This window comes from Rhincodon typus, chromosome 17 (genome assembly GCF_021869965.1).
Source record: "Rhincodon typus isolate 14 chromosome 17, sRhiTyp1.1, whole genome shotgun sequence".
Lineage (NCBI taxonomy): Eukaryota > Metazoa > Chordata > Chondrichthyes > Orectolobiformes > Rhincodontidae > Rhincodon > Rhincodon typus.
In genome coordinates, this window is record NC_063348.1 from 14,924,453 (window position 1) to 14,942,765 (window position 18,313).

Consider the following 18,313-nt stretch of genomic DNA (forward strand, 5'->3'; position numbering starts at 1 on the left):
AAGGGTTTAGGTCCGAAACGTCAGCTTTCCTGCTCCTCTGATGCTGCTTGGCCTGCTGTGTTCATCCAGCTCTACACCTTGTTATTTCACATTTATCCGATAAGTCACTTTACTAATCCTCGTAAGTATTTTGTATGAACCACTGAATTTTGCTTTCTTAGGTCCATCTTTCAAATGTAATTATACTAGTACTTTGTCTTTTGCTTCAATGATTTAGGGTGTAGCATATTTGTCTGCCCATTCTTTCATTTTCACCTGTGAAACTTTTAAGTGCTTTTGTGCTACTTTACATAGTCCTATTATTCTTTCTAGAAATATGGACACTTAATCCAATGTGGAGAAGTCATCTTTTTGGTTCAAGAACTTCTCCATAATAAATTTTAATGGACCTCTGATTTCATGGATCAATTCAAATCGACTAAATCCAGTTGTTTCATTTGGAGAATCTCTGACAGTAGCAAAGAATAAGAAATGTGTTTATTTTTTAAAATCCTGTGGGTATTTGTGACAAAATGCATTCATGATAATGCAGAGCATCTGATGATATCTCTTCAAAGCTCCTTGTGTTTGTGAATAAAGTGTAGAGCTGGATGAACACAGCAGATCCTTCTTCAGAAAAAGGGTCATCCTATCTCTGTGTTTGTGAATGATATGATATTTTACGCCTGAACTGCTGACGATGTCATCAAAAACATTAGACATAATGTATGAGCCTTAATCAGATTATATTTCAATTAGTTGGCTAAAATGGATGAAATACTCAGCTTACTTTTCCCTTGCTAACATCAGCTATAATTGTCCTCAAAGGAACAGCTTCACAAAATCAGGTTGTTATATCCATAATTGTAAGAATTTAGTGGTATTCCTGGTTTCGTTTTGGGTAATGGTTCTACACAATCTACTAACATTGAATTGAATGGTTCTTCAAAAAATGGTATGGGTATTAAAGATAGGGGTTTAATTACATTTTGAGGAATCCCTACTTCCTGAAATGTACGCTCCCTTTTACAGAATTGCACTATCTCCTAATGACGTCCTAGCCAGGTAAAACATCTATTTATCATGGTTGAGGTTTCCATGTTTGTACGAGTCCTGACATGAAATTTTGAAGTGCCACTCACAATTTCTCCTTAAGATATCTAGGCATCAGTGCTATTTTATGAACAACCATCTTCATCGCAGGGCTGTGAGGGTTTCTATACTTCTTCATCAGAATTCCATTGTTAATATAGTAGCAGTCCAGAACTCCTTTAGCCTCAGTGATGGTTGTACATTCTGAGCCAAAATTAATGAAGACATGCCAAACACTTCTTTTGAATTACCCTCATTCTTAAACAACGTTTCAGTAACTCTAACAGCTACTTGTAGTATTGCTTACACCTCTGATGATGGTAGTTGTTTATCCGTTTCTCTGATGCAAAACATATCTGGAACCAATTCCTGTAACTGTTCCTTATCTTTCATGTTACTCAGACTTCGTATGATTATAGATGAAGCTGTAACTTTTACTCCTGCTAAATCATTTACCTGAGTGATGTGCTAATAACCGGGAAGACCAATAAAGATCACTTGGAGAACTTGGACCCCCTCCAGTGCCAGTGCATCCTTTCTCAAGTAAAGAGACCAAAACTATACACAGTATTCCAGGTGTAGCCTCACCAGCATTCTATCCAACTGCAACATAACCTCCCTTTTTTTTTAGACTCTATCCTCCAGCTATGCCCTCTAGTCCCATTTGCCTGAGTTTGGTCCATATCTGTCTAAATCTTTCCAATTGATGTATGTGTCCAAATCTCTCTTTCATGTCGTAATTGTACCCCTTCTATCACTTCCTCTGGCTCATTCCATACATACGCCACCCTTTGTGAAAAAGATGCCCCTTGGGTGCCTTTTAAATCTTTCTCCTCTCACCTTAAACCTATGCTCTCTAGTTTTAGACTCCTGTATCCTTGGAAAAAGACCTTGATATTCATCTTACCTATTCCCCTCATGATTTTATAAAGTCGCCCCTCAGCCTCTTATTTGTGACGATCAGTACAGGGTCCACTACAGGGGTGGCACGGTCGCTTGGCAGTTAGCACTGCTGCCTCACAGCGCCAGGAACCCGGGTTCGATTTCACCCTTGAATGACTGTCTGTGTGGAGCTTGCACATTCTCCCCGTGTCTGCTTAGGTTTCTGCTGGGTGCTCCAGTTACGTCCCACAGTCCAAAGGTTAGGTGGATTGGCTATGCTAAATTGTCTGTAGTGTCCAGGGATGTGTAAGTTAGGTGGATTAGACTTGGGAAATTACAGGGAAAGAGTAGGGGGATGGGTCTGGCTGGGATGCTCTTTGGAGAGGTGGTGCGATCTTCTTGGGCCAAATGACCTGTTTCCACACTGTAGGAATTCTATGATTCACTGTTGCATGTTATTGATATAAAACGATTTGTATGAGAATTTAGGAAGCACGGTTAGGAATTTTGCGGTTGACACCAAAATTGATGGTATAGTGGACAGTGAAGAAGGTTATATAAGATTACGAAGGGATCTTGATCAATTAGGCCAATGTGCTGAGGGGTGACAGATATAGTTTGATTCAGATAAATGCAAGTTGTTGCATTTTGGTAGGACAAAAATATGGCAGGACTTTTAACAGTTAATGGTAGGGCCTGGGGAATGTTGTCAAACAGAGAGACCTAGGGGTTCAGGTTCATCTTTCTTTGAAAGTTGCATAACAAGTAGACAGAGTGATAAAGAAAACATTCAGCATGCTTGCTTTCATTGCTCAGTCAATGAGTATAGGAGTTTGGACGTCATGTTGCAGTTATACAGGACATTGGTGAGATCACTTTTGGAGTATTATGTACTGTTCTGATTGTTGTGCTATAGGAAGCCCTGAAAAAAGTGCTGGTGAGACCATACCTAGAATACTGTGTATAGTTTTGGTCTCCTTAGTTGAGAAAGGATGTACTGGCCCTGGAGGTGGTGGAGGACTCAAGCCCTGAAGAAGGGTAATACCCAAAATGTTGACTGCTCCTTTCCTCCAGTTGCTGCCTGGTCTGCTGTGTTCTTCCAGCCTCCTGTTTGTCTACCTTGGATCCCAGCATCTGCAGTATTTTTGTCTCTAAAGTTTTATGCAGTTGTAACACAACTTGCCATCTTTTATATTTGATGCCCCGGCTGTTGAAGGCAAGCATGCTGTATGCTTTGTTGACCGTCTTATTTACCTGTGTTGCCACTTTCAGGGATCTGGAGACCTGTACATCCAGATTCCTCTGTATGTCAGTACTCCAAAGGGTTCTGCAGTTTATTGTATAATTAGCACCTGAATTTAATCTTCTAAAATGCATCACCTCGTGTTTGTCTGGATGAAACTCAGCCTACCATTTCTCTGCCCAAATCTGCAATCTATTAATATTCCACTGTATTCTTTGACAATCCTCCTCACTGTCTGCAACTCCACCAATTTCGGTGTCATCTGCAAACTTTCTAATCAGACTTACTCTACTTTTGCTTGTGTTAGGAGCAAAGCTATAATGAGTTAGGAGCTGAATATTCCTGACATGTCTCAAACTAAGTGAGGTATTGCTCTGTAAGTGCTTCATAGCCAAGTATCGGTGATACTTTTAATCTCTTAGCTGATGATCCAGATTTGACAGATGGAGCAATAATTGGTCTGATTGGATTTAATTTGCATTTTTCAGACAGGAGATGCCTGGGTAATCTTGATAGTAGATGGCAGTAAAGTAGGACGCTCTGGTCGGAGCTCCTCTGCTCGCCAGTCCTTTTACCGCGTTTCCGTCTTTCTTTTTCTCTCCTCTTTGTAGGTTTCCCTTTCTTACCCCCCAGCCCCTGGAGAGTGGAGTCGTAGAGCAAACAGGCTGTATTCCGTGGTGAAACGGAGCGAGCACAAGATGAGTCCTGTGGCGGAATGAGCACAGACCGGAGAGAGCACGGGCTGGGTCCCGCTGTGGAACCAGCACGGGCAGCATGGCCTTGTGCTCTGGGGCCTGTAGGCACACCCCGTGAGCCCCAGAACACCATGAGCAGCGAGCCCTGGAGCAGTATGTGGCTGCAAGCCCAGAGCAGCACAGGTAAGAAGCCCTGCAACAGGAAATGGGAAGCAGCCCCAGAGCAGCGCGCAGGCATCGAGTCCTGACTGGAAACTGTTGTGAGGGGGCATTCCTGCCACTTACCTTAGAGCAGCTGAGTGCTAGTATGGAGCGGAATGGGGCTAAGAGCGGAACGGGGATGGCATTGGACTGGGGTCTGGCGCGGACAGTCAAACCATGTGCAGAGGCCCTGCACTGAGCTGCTACATTGTAACATCTATTTAAAATTTCCTATCTAATTGTAATGTTAACCCTTTAATATTTTCCTATTTTTAACTTATTTTTCAACTCTGTAAGTAATGCAACTACTTTTATTCCTTTGCTGTATCCAAGAATTGTACCTAGGTACTTATACCTAAGATGTCGCCATAAGAAAGCTTTGAACAAGAGACAGAGAAGTCATCAATTCTGTGCATGCTCAAGAGCTACTTCTGTTTTCTGCAGCAAAGAAAATACTTTAAGCTTGGAGAAAATCAATTTATACTTTCTTTAGCAGTTACTGTAAGCTGTGACTTTTAAGTAATACGCTAGAAGCCGTTGTAAATGTGAAACAGTCACCCCATACTTCTTGCAAACACGTGAAAGAATCCAGAGAAGGAAGATTGAGAAGCAGTATTCTGATTAGTATAAGATTTATCTCTGTGAATCCTCTAAACAGGAACCACTGAACTACCTTCCTCATCTTTACCTCTGCCTATAATATCCATATCTTGTTTTCTTTGTCTGTGTGTGTAAGGGTTTTAGAGTTTTAATTAGTGGAGTAATATATTAATAGTTCATTATTGTTTACCTGTAGCTAAGGTATATTTATTTGTAATAAATAGTAATTCTTGTTAAGTGCGGAAACCTGATCTATGCTTTCTGTCAACCTGTGCCTAAAAGTCAGGCAAATTGGGGAATTAGGTGTACTTTTCCATCTTTAACTTTTGTGATGACTTTGGAAATAGAAGGGCTTGATTTTCAGCACAGTACCTCAGTGAGGTGTAAGTTTTTTTTTAAATTCATTCATCAGATGTGTGCGTCACTAGCTAAACCAGCATTTATGGACCATCTCTAATTTCCCACAAAGCCCTAAAGAGATAACCGCATTGTTGTGTGTTTGAAGTCACATTTTGGCCAGATTTCCTTCCCTTAAGGGAATTAGTAAACCAGATGGGTTTTTAATCATAATTGACCATAGGTACATGGCCACCATTAAACTAGTTTGTTTTTTAAATTCTAGAATTTTATCAAAGTCAAATTCCACCACTGCTATTTTGTGATTTGAACCTATATTCCCAGAATATTAGCCTAGGGCTCTGGACGACATTGCCGCTATACCACCCTCCCTTTATCTTCATCTGTCAACAATTTGAAAACTGGCACTATTTTTAATGTGTTACATTGTTTTGAGTGATGCCAACTTTTTAACAATTTTTCCATCAGCTTCTGCCAGTTTTATCAGTTGACATTTCTATGTCAATGAAAATAATTTTATTTGAATCAATTCTCAATGTTTTTTTTAACAGGAAGAGAACATAATTTTAATCTATTGAAGACAAATAATCTAGGCACAGTGTATGATTATGGCTCAATCATGCACTATGGCAGGTGAGTCTGAGACTAGTTCTTACCTCTGTTTTGTACAGTGGATGTCAAAATTCAAGAAGTGAAACTGCATTATAGCTGAATCATGAACAGATGTTGGGGGGAATCGGCTTAAAACCAAGGCTCCTTTTCTTAAGATACCAAAGCCGTTTCTAGTCACTATATTTATATGGCTAGTCCAATTCAGCTTCTGTTCAAAGGTAACCTCCAGGATGTTGGTCATGAGAGATTCAGGTAATGTCATGAACATAAAGGGGGCGATAGTTTGATTCTCTCTTGTCGGTAATGGTCATTGTCTGGCATCTGTCTGGTGTGAATATGACTTGCCGTTTATCAGTCCAAGCTTGGATGTGTCCAGTTTTTGCTGCATATAGACATGGGCTGCTTCAGTACCTGAGGAGTTGCTTTTTTTTTGTTGAGTTTTAAGATTATCTTGCTAGGTCAGATGACATGAGATTTGGAAACTGCAAAAATTGTTTGTTTGAATTTTAAACGGACAAATCTGCACTAACTTAATTTTTAATGTTCTAGTGGTTCTCACGAGAGACTTTGAAGTTTCTTTGTACTACGTTTCTTCTTTCTGGTATTTCTGATGTGGTTTTCCCTTGTTCTGTTCCATGTCCTCTGGAACTTTAGTACCTCAGACTCTTCTGCACTCACCTGTGGCACTTAAACTACATGAGGCATGTTCCTCACTTTCTTCTTCCAAACCGAGAACTTTGCCCATCTCTATTTAGATGCTTAAAGAACGTATTGGACATGAACACCGAGAGCACACTATTCTCTCTGTCTGTGGCTTTACTTTAACAATTTTACTTTTAACAGGTTTCTTTTTTTTTAGTCTTTTTTCGATCTATATAAAATCTGATGGCTTTATCCACATTTGTTGAATGTTTGCAGAAAATTCCTCAGACCCTTGAGCCTCGGTAGCATTTTGTTTTTAAGTTTTTTGGGTATCTATAGTTTCCATGTTTTGGAACACTGTGAATAATACATTGCATCATTCTACATCATGACTCTGAAATATGACCTTGTAGAAGATCCACATTCTGCATGGATAACTTTGGGAAACATTTAGATGACAATGATCTCATAAGATTTTGAATGATGGTTGAAAATGTCAATGGCCGATCCAGAGTAAGAAAATAAATTGGCAGAGTGTTGTCTTCAATGGGACAAGAACAGAGCTGGGCCAGATCGTCTTGAATAAAAGGTTGGTTTGAAAAACTGTAACTGAGCAATGGACTCACTTCAAAGAGAAATTGGTTCTAGTACAGTCAAGATATTTTCTGTCAAATGGGACAGTAGGGCAAACAAATGCAAAGTTCACTGGACGACAAAGGAGCCATAAGGTAAAGAAAAAAAAGTGTGCTGGTGACAGGTGTTAGACAGAATATACATCTTAAAGCCAGGAAGACAAAAGGTTCAGAGGGGAGGTGGAAAAACGTATTAGAGAAAAGAAGAGGCATTACAACAAAATACTGGCACCGACACAAATGGGAATCCCAAAATTTTCTTTAGGCGTATAAATAGTAGAAGTTTGGTAAAGGAAGAGTGGAACCCATTAGTGACCAAAAAAAGATGGGTTTGAAAGCATCACTGAAATATTAAATTAATAATTTGCATCTGTCGTTACCAATAAGGTAGATGATGTCTAGGCCATGTTGACAGGGGTGTAAACTGTTACTTTCCTGGACTGGATAAGATGCACCCAAGGATATTGAAGGAAGTGAGTGGAAATTGCAGGAGCACTGACCATAATCTTCTAGTCTTCCTTAGACTAAAAGGAGGTGCCAGAAGACTGGAAAATTGTAAACTTCACATTTTATTCAGAAAAATTGGAAGAATAAGCCCAGCAAATACAGACCAGTTAATTACAGTTTGTTTAGTAACATAGAAAAAGTGGGTTGATTAAATTGAGCCAGTACAGATTTTAAAGTGTGAAACCTTGTTGATCTAAATTGCTGAATTTTTTTGAAGAAGGCAATGAAAGAATAAATGAAGGTAATGCTGTTGATGGTGTACATGGACTCCCAGAAGGTGTTCGATACAGTTGTACACAACAGATTTGTTAGAAAACTTATAGCTTATAGAATAAAAGAAACAAGAGTGACATAGATTCAAAACTTGCTGACTGATAAGAAATGAGGAGTAGTGGTCAATGGATTTTTTTGGGCTGACGGAAAATTTTTCATAGAGTTACAAGGAAAAGAGAGCAACCAGAGAAAGACATGGCTTATTATCACCAAGGAGGTAATCTGTGTGTGAATCCTGGTGACATTGGTAGAGTGTAAAATGAGTACTTTACATCTGTTTTATTCAGAAGGAGGAGGATGTCAGTAGAAAATCTGAGATGATGGACTGTGAAGTTCTTGAGCAAATTGTTATAAGAAGCAAGAAGCTATTGGAGATTTTTGATGGATTTAAAAGTTGATAAATCGCTAGGACCGGATGAGTTGCATTCTAGGCTGCTGTGGGAGACGAGGGATTCTGGCCTTCGTCGAGTTACTTCAGTATTGATGAGAGAAAAACATGCCCCTGAAAAAATTCATTCGTCTTTGAATTGTGGTAACATTTCTGCATCAAATTACAGTTTGGGAAGCTTGACTTATTTGATCTTGCCATCAAAGACTGGCCCAGTACGTGGAAAGAATGCGTGTTTTTTTTCCAGGCAAATGACATTGGTGCAGATGAAAAGTAACAAGTAATTCTCCTGACAGTGTGTGGATCCGCAGCTTTTTCGGTTATTCAGAGCCTAACTTTTCCAGAGGCACCAGATACTAAGGGTATAAGTCCTGCCCAAGGTTAAAATGACTGACAGAAGCATGTGATTTTGGTTTAACTCTAAGTAAGATGCTGAACGATTATTTGGTATGTGGGATCAATGAGGTAACGATGCAAAGCTGAAGCCCAACTGAACTTCGAACAGGCACTACATCTGGCTTTGTTGTTAGAAAATGCAACAAGTGGAGATTATGAATTACAGGATACACCGAACGATGTGGATATCCTCGCCAGTCCGACTAAGCTTGGAGAACAGTACTTGAGTGAAGGCAGTTGCATAGTCTGACTTAGGACATAGCTTGAACTGAGGGACCCTAGTCAGCCCACAGCAAAACCTCAAAACAAAGCTAAGCCTTGGCCAATCGGTTAAGATTTTCTTGAAGATCCAGACTGGCAGCCCATTGTAGTTGCTGCAAGTATGTGGACTTGAGTTAGCAAAAGAGTCCCACTAGGCCTGATTTGAGTAAGAGATCTCATAGGCTGGTATTCAGGAGGGTGCACACCCTGGAAAATCCACCTACATCTGGTTTGGAAAAGTTGTATTACTTGGCAACATCCAAATCAGAGCCAATAAAAATAAACATTAAGTCAAATAGTCACCCAGTTCTAACAGAGGTCGATATGGGCGGAACCAGTCTTTACCAAAATTCACTCTGGACTCCAACCCTTAAGTCCTGAGAGCCCATACTGGGGAAACCCTACAGATTAAGGGTACAATTTTTGTTCCAGTCTGTTACGAAAAGCAGCTGGTTCAGTCACTGCTAATTGATGTAAAAAGCTCAGCAAGCTTGATGGAGCGAATTGGTTGAGAAAGATTCAACTTGATTGGCTCAACATTTTTCAATTAGGAAATGGCTACCTGAGTGAAGTTGTAATTAAATACCCGGAAGTTTTTCAGGTGTAACTAGGAATTATCAAAAGAGACAAGTCCACCTTACATGTTGACCAAACAGCAATTCCCACAATTCTGCAAGGCCCACCCAGTGCCATTTGCCTTACATGGAAAAGCAGAGGCAGAAATCAAGAGAGGTGGAAAGTGAAGGAATCATCAAACCAGTGCAGTTTGCAGAATGGGCAGCACTGGTTGTACTGATTGTGAAGCCTGATGGATTGGTTCACCTTTGTGGGTATTTCAAACAAACGATAAGCTGCTTTTCACAAGTGAATAAATACCGAATCCCTCACATAGAGGACTTGTACACAAAACTGGCCAGGATTGGGGGAAGAGAGTGGCTGTCCTTCACAAAGCCAAACATGAGCCATGCGTACCTTAAGTTGTGATTAGATGAGGATTCCCAGAGGTATGCTGCAATTAATAGCAATAAGGATTTGTACCAATATATGAGACTGTCTTTTGGGATATCATCAGCCTATGCCATTTCCAGCGGAAGATGGAGAACATTTTGCAATGTCTACCTCAGGTCAGCATTTATCCGGATAACATGCTAATAACTGGGAAGACCAATAAACAGCATTTAGACAACTTGGACATAGTGCTTAAACGTTCTCCGAGGTGGGTGTACGGCATTGGAAGGAAAATATGTGTTTCAGGCACCACAAGTGACCTACTTGGTCTACAGACTCGATAGGAATGGGTTACACCATTTGGAAGATAAAGTGAGGACGATCAAAGATGCCCCATCTCCCACATCTATACCAGAGCTTAGGTTTTTCCTTGGGTCGGTGAATTCTTGGGGAAATTCATGTATAACCTGGCCTACATGTTGGCATCTTTACGTTTGCTAGTGAAAAAGGGTCAGCATTGGAAATAGTCTGGTAGCCAAAATGTAGCTTTTAGGGAAGTGAAGAAGCAGCTATTGTCATCTAAAGTGATGGCACACTACGATGCCAAACAAGATGTGGTGCTGACATACATTGACTCTGTACGGTATCAGGGTCCTGTTGCCTCGCAGATGGTCTAATGGAGAGGAACACTTAAGAGCGTATGCTTCCCAGTTTTCGGCTGATTCTGAACAAAGATGCACCTGTATAGAGAAGGAAGGATACACCACCACATAGGAGATTTGGATGTGAACATAGGAGGTATGGTTAGTAAGTTTGCAGGTGACACTAAAATTGGTGGTGTAGTGGACAGCAAAGAAGATTACCTCAGAGTACAACGGGACCTCGATCAGGTGGGCTGAGGAGTGGTCGATGGAGTTTAATCTAGATAAATGTAAGGTGCTATGTTTTAGTAAGGCAAATCAGGGCAGGACTTATGCACTTAATGATAAGGTCCTGGTTTGGTTGCCAAACAAAGAGACCTTGGATCGTAGGTTCATAGTTCCTTGAAAGTGGAGTCGCAGTTAGACAGGCTCGTGAAGAAGGCGTTTGGTATGCTTGCCTTTATTGGTCAGTGCATTGAATAGAGGAATTGGGAGGCCATGTCACATCTGTACAGGACATTGGTTAGGTCACTTTTGGAATACTGCATTCAATTCTGGTTTCCCAGCGGAAGGAAAGATGCTGTTAAACAAAATGCTGGCAAATGGAACTATACTAATTTAGGATATCTGGTCGGCATGGACAAGTTGGACCAAAGGGTCTGTTTCTGTGCTGTACGTCTCTTTGACTGTATGAATCTATTCTGGTTTTAAACTTTCTAGACACCACTGACAATATCAGACTGTGGACACAATAAGACCTCGTCGTGGCAAAACTAAAACAGCTGTTGGTTTTATAGCTAGTAAAACAAAAGAGCCATCACAGCCAGAATTGGAACCTTTCTGGACACGGTGACACCAGATCTCAGTAGAGGGCAGCATATTATTATAGGGAGAAAGAGTGATTGTCCAAAGCAAAGGTTGCTGCCAGATACTGGCTGAACTCCACCAGAGTCATCCAGGGGCTTCCAAAAATAAAGATGTTAGTGAGAGGTTATGCCTGGTGGCCAGATTTGGATGCTGACATATCTGCGTTTATGGGGCAGTGCCCAGAATGCCAACAAAGACTGAAATTACCACCAGCACCTCCCCCACATTCATGGGAATGGCCAGGTGAACCCTGGACTCGGTTACGCGTCAACTACACCAGTCCTTTCATTGGCTCTATATTTCATGTCATATATGATCCCCATTCAAAACGGTTGGACATGCATAGAGTTCATTTGTCAAACATGGGAACGATAAACGAAAAGTTGCGAGTATCCTTTGCAATGCATAGACTCGCAGAGATGTTGATCACAGACAATGGGCCATCCTGGCTATCCCAGGATTTAGAGGGATTGGAACAATGTCGGCAGGGTGAATCTAATAGAATATAATTTCCCTGATTGGGGCTGTTAAACTGAGCCAATCAGGGATCTCTGGCTGACAGATATAAACAGGAGTGAGCAGGGTATCTGCTCGATCTCGGAGCTAGTTCTGTGCTAGCTAGGTCAGTGTCATGTACTATACATGTGTAAATAAGGGATAACTTGGTGATACCATCCTTCATGGAGTTATTGTAGGATCGTTTTAGTTCGGGTACGCTTTGCCTAATGGATACATTCAACCAAGCTATTTACAGGTCACCTTGCTTGAACTCTCCAATTCCCTATCACTGGCCCCTGTCCTTTGCTGTGCCCAGCTTGAGTGGCAGAGAGGCAACCATTTAGCTCGTATTCTAAATTCCATGCTGCACCTGCTCCAGAACCAATTGCAATCCAACCTGTGGCTGTCATTCTTGGTGGCACTGCTGTGTATTGAGGTTGCCAGTCGTCTGATTGGCCTGAAACTCTTAGAGGCCAAACGCCGTCATGAGGAAGAAGCCACAACCTCAGACAACTATAGGTGTGGCTGTTGTAAAATCTGTGAATTCCTAAGCTGGTGAAGATATCTCAGATCTGACTTTTCATCCAATGGGTGGGATCCCTGTACCCGCTTATTTCAGTCTTTTGACTGGATTGTCCCTTGCTTGGTTTAATGCAAGTCCAGTGTGCATATTACAGAAGAGGAGGTGCTGATGTCTTAAAACGCATAAAGGTGGATAAATCCATGGGACCTGATCAGGTGTACCCTAGAACTCTGTGAGAAGCGAGGGAAGAGATTGCTGAGCCCGTTGCTGAGATATTTGTAATATCGACAGCCACAGATAAGGTGCTGGAAGACTGGAAGTTGGCTAACATTGTGCATTATTTAAGCAAGGTGAGAAGGAAAAGCCAGGGATCAATAGACCAGTAAGCCTGACATCGGTGGTAGGCAAGTTGTTGGAGGAAATTCTGATGGACATGATTTAAATGTGTTTGGAAAGGCAAGGACTGATTAGAGATAGTCAACATGGCTTTGTGAGTGGGAAATCATATTTCACGAACTGGATTGAGTTTTTTGAAGAACTAACAAGGATGATAGATGAGGGCAGAGCAGTGAATGTGATCTATATGGACTTCAGTAAGGCGTTCAACAAGGTTCCTCATGATAGACTGGTTAGAAAGATTAGATCACAGGGATACAGGGAGAACTAGCTATTTGGATACAGAACTTTGTCAAAGGTAGAAGACAGAGGGGCGTTGCTTTTCAGGCTGGAGGCCTGTGACCAGCGGTGTGCCACAACAATCGGTGCTGGGTCCACTGCTTTTCGTTATTTATATAAATGACTTGAATGTAAACATTGGAGGAATGGTTAATAAGTTTGCAGATGACACTAAAATTGGAGGTGTAGCAGACAGCGAAGATCAGATGGACCAATGGGCCAAGGAGTGGCAGATAGTTTAATTTAGATAAATATGAGGTGCTGCATTTTGGAAAGGCAAATCAGGGCAGGACATATACACTTAATGGTAAGGTCCTGGGAGTGTTGCTGAACAAAGAGACCTTGGAGTACAGGTTCATGGTTCCTTAGAAAGTGGAGTCCAGGTAGATAGAACAGTGAAGAAGGTATTTGATATGCTTGCCTTTATTGGTCAGTGAATTGAGTATAGGAATTGGGAGGTCGTGTTGCGGCTGTACAAGACATTGGTTTTTTGGAGTATTGCATGCAATTCTGGTCTCCCTCCTATAAGAAGGATGTTGTGAAACTTGAAAGGGTTTGGAAGAGATTTACAAGGATGTTGCCAGGGTTGGAAGGTTTGAGCTATAGTGAGAGGCTGAATAGGCTGGGACTGATTTCCCTGGAGTGTCAGAGGAAAAGGAGAAGAAAAATAACTTTGAGGAGGGTTGCCTCTGATCAGCCCAGGAGCCTGGAAAAGATGCAGCTGTACTGCTAGAACTGCCAGGCTTTCTACAATACAAACCTGCCCTGTCACAATTAAAACATTGATGGCAGCAGGATGTGGCCCTCAAAACGTGCTATTTGCTTGTGTTTTGTTCACAGTTTGTAAATTCTTTAAAAAGATAAATTGAGGCCCAGGATTGAGGGCTCAGCACAAAATAGAGGGTAATCAAAAGAATACCATAAATTTATTGGTTAGTATGTAACAGTTAATTTGAATATCTATTCTAAGTTGCATGCAAATTAAAGGTAAATAGAGAAATATTTTACAGGTTTAAAAAATAAAGACTGTAGGAGGAACCAAGCAGTGTGTTATATCTGCATGATGTTGGAGTTGCTGGACCCCATTCCTGTTCATAGTGACCACTTCTGTAGAAAGTGCTTGTTGCTTGAGGAACTCCTGCTCAGAAATGATGAGCTGGAACCTGAGCTTTGGACTACCATCCAAGGTCTTTCTGCTGAAGTTAAATTGTGTCCATTCAGTTATTGGACCCTCTCAATGCCTCAAATATATGTAAGTATAATCTTGTACAAGTAAGAAATGTCTTTGGTTTGTTTGTTGGATAGAATCAAACTCCAATGTATGTTTCTTCATATGCTTCAGTGACTATGTATATATATAAAGGTATTTTTACAAATTAAGTATATTTTTGAAATTAACAAAATGGGCTGGTGAGAGTTACCTTACCCTCATCTACAAGCAGAAAGGAGAGAGGGAGGAAATTAGAAATTGGGCACCAATTGCACTGTGCATGCAGATTAAAAAATCCTGTCTAAGGTCATTGCCAACCAGGTCAGGTCTGTTCTGGGATTGGTGATTTATCCTGACCAATCCTCTACTCCTCCGGGATATGATTGCTTATGTGCAAGACAGGGGGGTGGATGGCTTCCCCATCAGCCTGAGCGAAGAGAATGCCTTTGACAGGATATCTCATACGTGTGGGATCTGCTCTCCAAAATGGGGTTTGGGGAAGGAATACACAGTTGGATCCAATCTACACCAACATCAGTAATGCTGCCTTAATCAACAGATGGGAATCAGAAAGCTTCCTGATCAGATCTGGAGTCAGGCAGGGCTACCCACTCTTTCCTGCCTTGTTTGTGTGCTGTTTAGAGCCTTTTGCCAAGGCCATTAGGAAGGATGCAATCCTGAAAGGGGTGATTATTCCAGGCAGCAGAGGACTGCACATCAAAGCCTGTACATGGATGGTGTCGCTGTTGTCTGCTCGGATCCGCAGTAAGTGCGCAAACTCATGAGCATCTGTGATTGGTCTCGAGAGCCAAGGTAAATTGAGGCAATAGCAGGGCTGTGTTCTTTGGGAACTGGGCCGACAGATTCTTTATCCCCTTCACCATCAGAACAGATTATCTGAAGGTGCTGGCAACCTAGTTTGGAGGGGCCAGCACATGTGCAAACATTTTGGAGGACCGTATCGCCAAGGTGAGGCAGAAACCGGGCTTTTGGGACTACTGCTTTCTCCCCATTGTGGATAAAAATCTGGTCGTCGAGTGTAAGGTATTCATTGTGTTGTTGTACGTAGTGCAGTTCTGGCCCATTCCCAGAACCTGCGCAATTGCAGTTACCCAAGCCATCTTCCACTTCATCTGGAGCTCTAAGATGGACTATGTCCACACAGATACCATGTACAAAGCTCTGCATAAGGAGTAGAAGAACATACCCAATGCCACCCTCATCCTGATGGTCACCTTTGTGTGCAGTCTCATCAAGCTGTATGTAGGTCCCCCAGTACACAAACACCAACTGTTACCATGTGCTAAAGTTCTTCCTGTCCCTAGTGTCATGAAGGATGTGACTGGCCTCGATGCTGCGGAATGGTCCAAGTAGTTGGACCATTTCATATCACCTGACCTTTATTGAGAAATTTGCAAAGAAAAACACCTTTGACCACAAGTCTATAAGAGGGTGGATCCTGTTGGTTTGCTCCCTGAGCAGACTGTCTGAAGTCATTTGGCAAAATGTCTCATCACCAGAACTCTTCAAACAAGCACCAAAACATCATTTGGACTGGTGGTGAGAAGGGCACTGCCCATCAGATCCTTAATTTATGCTTTGACTCTCTGCGCCACTGCATGCTGCCCTCAAAGCAACTGCGGGAATAATGGGGTGCAGGTAAAGACTAACATACATCTCCTGCTGGAATGTTCCTTTGCAAAGGAAATCTGGAGAGAGATGTAGTGGTTTTTGCCTAGGTTCATCCCAAGCAGCTTTGTGATTCCGGATTCTGTGCTCTACAGTCTGTTCCCCCAGACACAGACCGAGACAAACGTCGACTATGCCTGGAGGATCACCATCTTAGTGAAAGGTGCTCTTCAGTCTGCCCGAAACTTGTTGGTCTTCCAGAGCAAGGAGTTGACCTCAACTGAGTGTTGCAGACTGACACATTCCAACATCCAGGACTGTGTGCAGAGGGGTGCACTAAAGCTTGGGGCAGCTGCCGCCAAGACACAGTAGGGAGAGACCATTGGCTAAGGTCTTTCTGGCCCAAGTACAATGGGGATCCATTCGTTATCAGACCCACCCAGTGCCTCAAATATATGTAAATAATATGTTGCAAAGGCAAGATGTGCCTTTGGTTTATTGGATTTGTCAGGAGAGTCAAACTTCAATGTTGTTTGTTCTCAAGATGCTAAGACTCAGAACTGAACTGCTCTGTTAACTATGTATGTAAATGAAGATATTTTATGAATAAATTATATTTTTCCAAATTAAAAAAGGGGTGGGAGGAGATATACCTGGACACTGTGTTTCAGAAGAGAGTCAAACCCCTTAGATTAACTACCTTAAATTTGGTCAGTGGTCAGACGCAGGAGGGTGTGACTATGAGTGAGGACGGTAGAGGGATTCAAGAGGTCATGCTGCAGGAGCCTTAGCCCTTGTCCTTGTTCAACAGGTTCAAGATTCTTGCTCCATATGTGGACAAGGTTGGGGAATGTTTGGAAGGTGAGCAAACTGACCGTAGCAGCGTGGTGCAGGGAGCTATTCTAATGTGGGAGAAAGAGAAATGTAGTTGTATTTGGGGATATTATAATCAGGGGAATTGATACTGTTATCTGTGTCCAAGTTTGAGAGTCCCAAAGGCTGCGTTGTCCGCCTCGTGCCAGGATTCAAATATCTCAACTGGACTATAGAAGAAATTGGAGTGAGAGGAGAAAGATCCAGTTGTTGCGGTCTATGTAAGTACCAATGGTAAGGATAGAACAAGGAAAGAGGGTCTGCTCAGGGAATATGAGCAGCTAAGGGCTAAATTGAAAAGCAGAACCGAGAAACATAATCAGTTGCATGGAAAATTAGAAAATCAAAGTTAAAGGAAATGTCAGTAATGTAGGGTAATGATGAAGCTGGTTGTTAGCAGAAAATAAAGTAAGGGACAGAATGTATGAATATCATATTGCACCAAGGAATTATATAAGAGTAGGGAAATTTGATACTAGAGCTTAAAGGCTTTGTATCTGAAATGCATGAAGCATTCAGAATAAAATTAATAAATAATAAAAAAGAGAGCAATCATCATCACAAGGGAAAAAGTACTGAACAAACTATTAGGATTGAAGGCAGACAAGTCCTCAGAGCCTGATAAACTGCATCCGGGGGTCTTAAAGGAAGTGTCAGTAGAGACAGTAGATCCATTAGTTATAATATTTCAAAGTTCTCTGGATGTGGGAAAGATTCCAGTGGATTAGAAAAGTACATTATTCAAAAAGAGAGGGAGAGAGAAAGTAGGAAACTATAGGCCAGTTAGTTTAACATGTCTCATTGGGATACTGTTAGAATCCATTATTAAGTGAGTAAAGGCAAAATTTGGAAAGGCAAAATGCAATCCAGCGGAGTCAGAATTTTTTTAAAAAAACGTAAATTACATTTGACTTATTTTCTAAAGATTTAAAAAAATGTTACAAGCAAGGTCGATAATGGGAATTCTGTAGATGTAGGATATCTGTACTTCTAGATGCATTTGATAAGGTCCCACTCAAAAAGTTAATACACAAGGTAAGATCACATTTGGTTAGGGGTAATTTTGTAGCTTGGATTGGCTGACCAGCAGAAAACAGGAAGTTGGGATAAAAGGGTCTTTTTCTGGTTGGCAAAATGTAATTAGTGGTCACAGAGTTTGATCCTCAGGCGCCAACTAATTGCAATCTATATTAATGACTTGGATGCAAAAATAACGAGGAAAAGTAAGTTGCAACAAAGAAATAAGAAAGTTATTAGTAGATCTGGATACTTCAGATGAATGGACCAAAATTTGGCAGATAATGTTTGATGTGAATAGTTGTGAGGTTATCCATTTTGCTTGGAGGAATAGAAAGCCAAATTATTATCTAAGGGAAGAGAAACTTACAGAGTGCTCTAGTGCAGAGAGATCTGGGTGACCTTGAGAATGAATTGCAGAAAGCCAGAATGCAGGTACAGCAAGTAATAAGGTATGCAAATGAATTTTTTGGCATTTATTGCTAAAAGAATAGAGTGTAAAGGTAGGGTTGTACTGCTGCAACTGTACAAGACATCAGTGAGACTGCACCTGGAGTATCACATTCAATTTTGGTCTCCTTGAAAAGGGCTGCAGTCAGATTGGAGGCAGTTCAGAACAGGTTCATGAGATTGATTCCAGAGATGAGGAGTTTTTCTTAAGAGAGATTAAAC

General features: G+C 41.4%; 1 protein-coding gene across 1 annotated transcript in view; it reads left to right on the plus strand.

Annotated features, from left to right (window-relative positions):
* LOC109930083 (astacin-like metalloendopeptidase) overlaps positions 1 to 18,313 on the plus strand; it is a 92,089-nt gene that overhangs the window by 21,753 nt on the left and 52,023 nt on the right. The window contains exon 5 of the mRNA XM_048607296.1: positions 5,601 to 5,682. Within this exon, the coding sequence (XP_048463253.1) occupies positions 5,601 to 5,682 (82 nt within the window). The remainder of the gene's footprint in view (positions 1 to 5,600; positions 5,683 to 18,313) is intronic.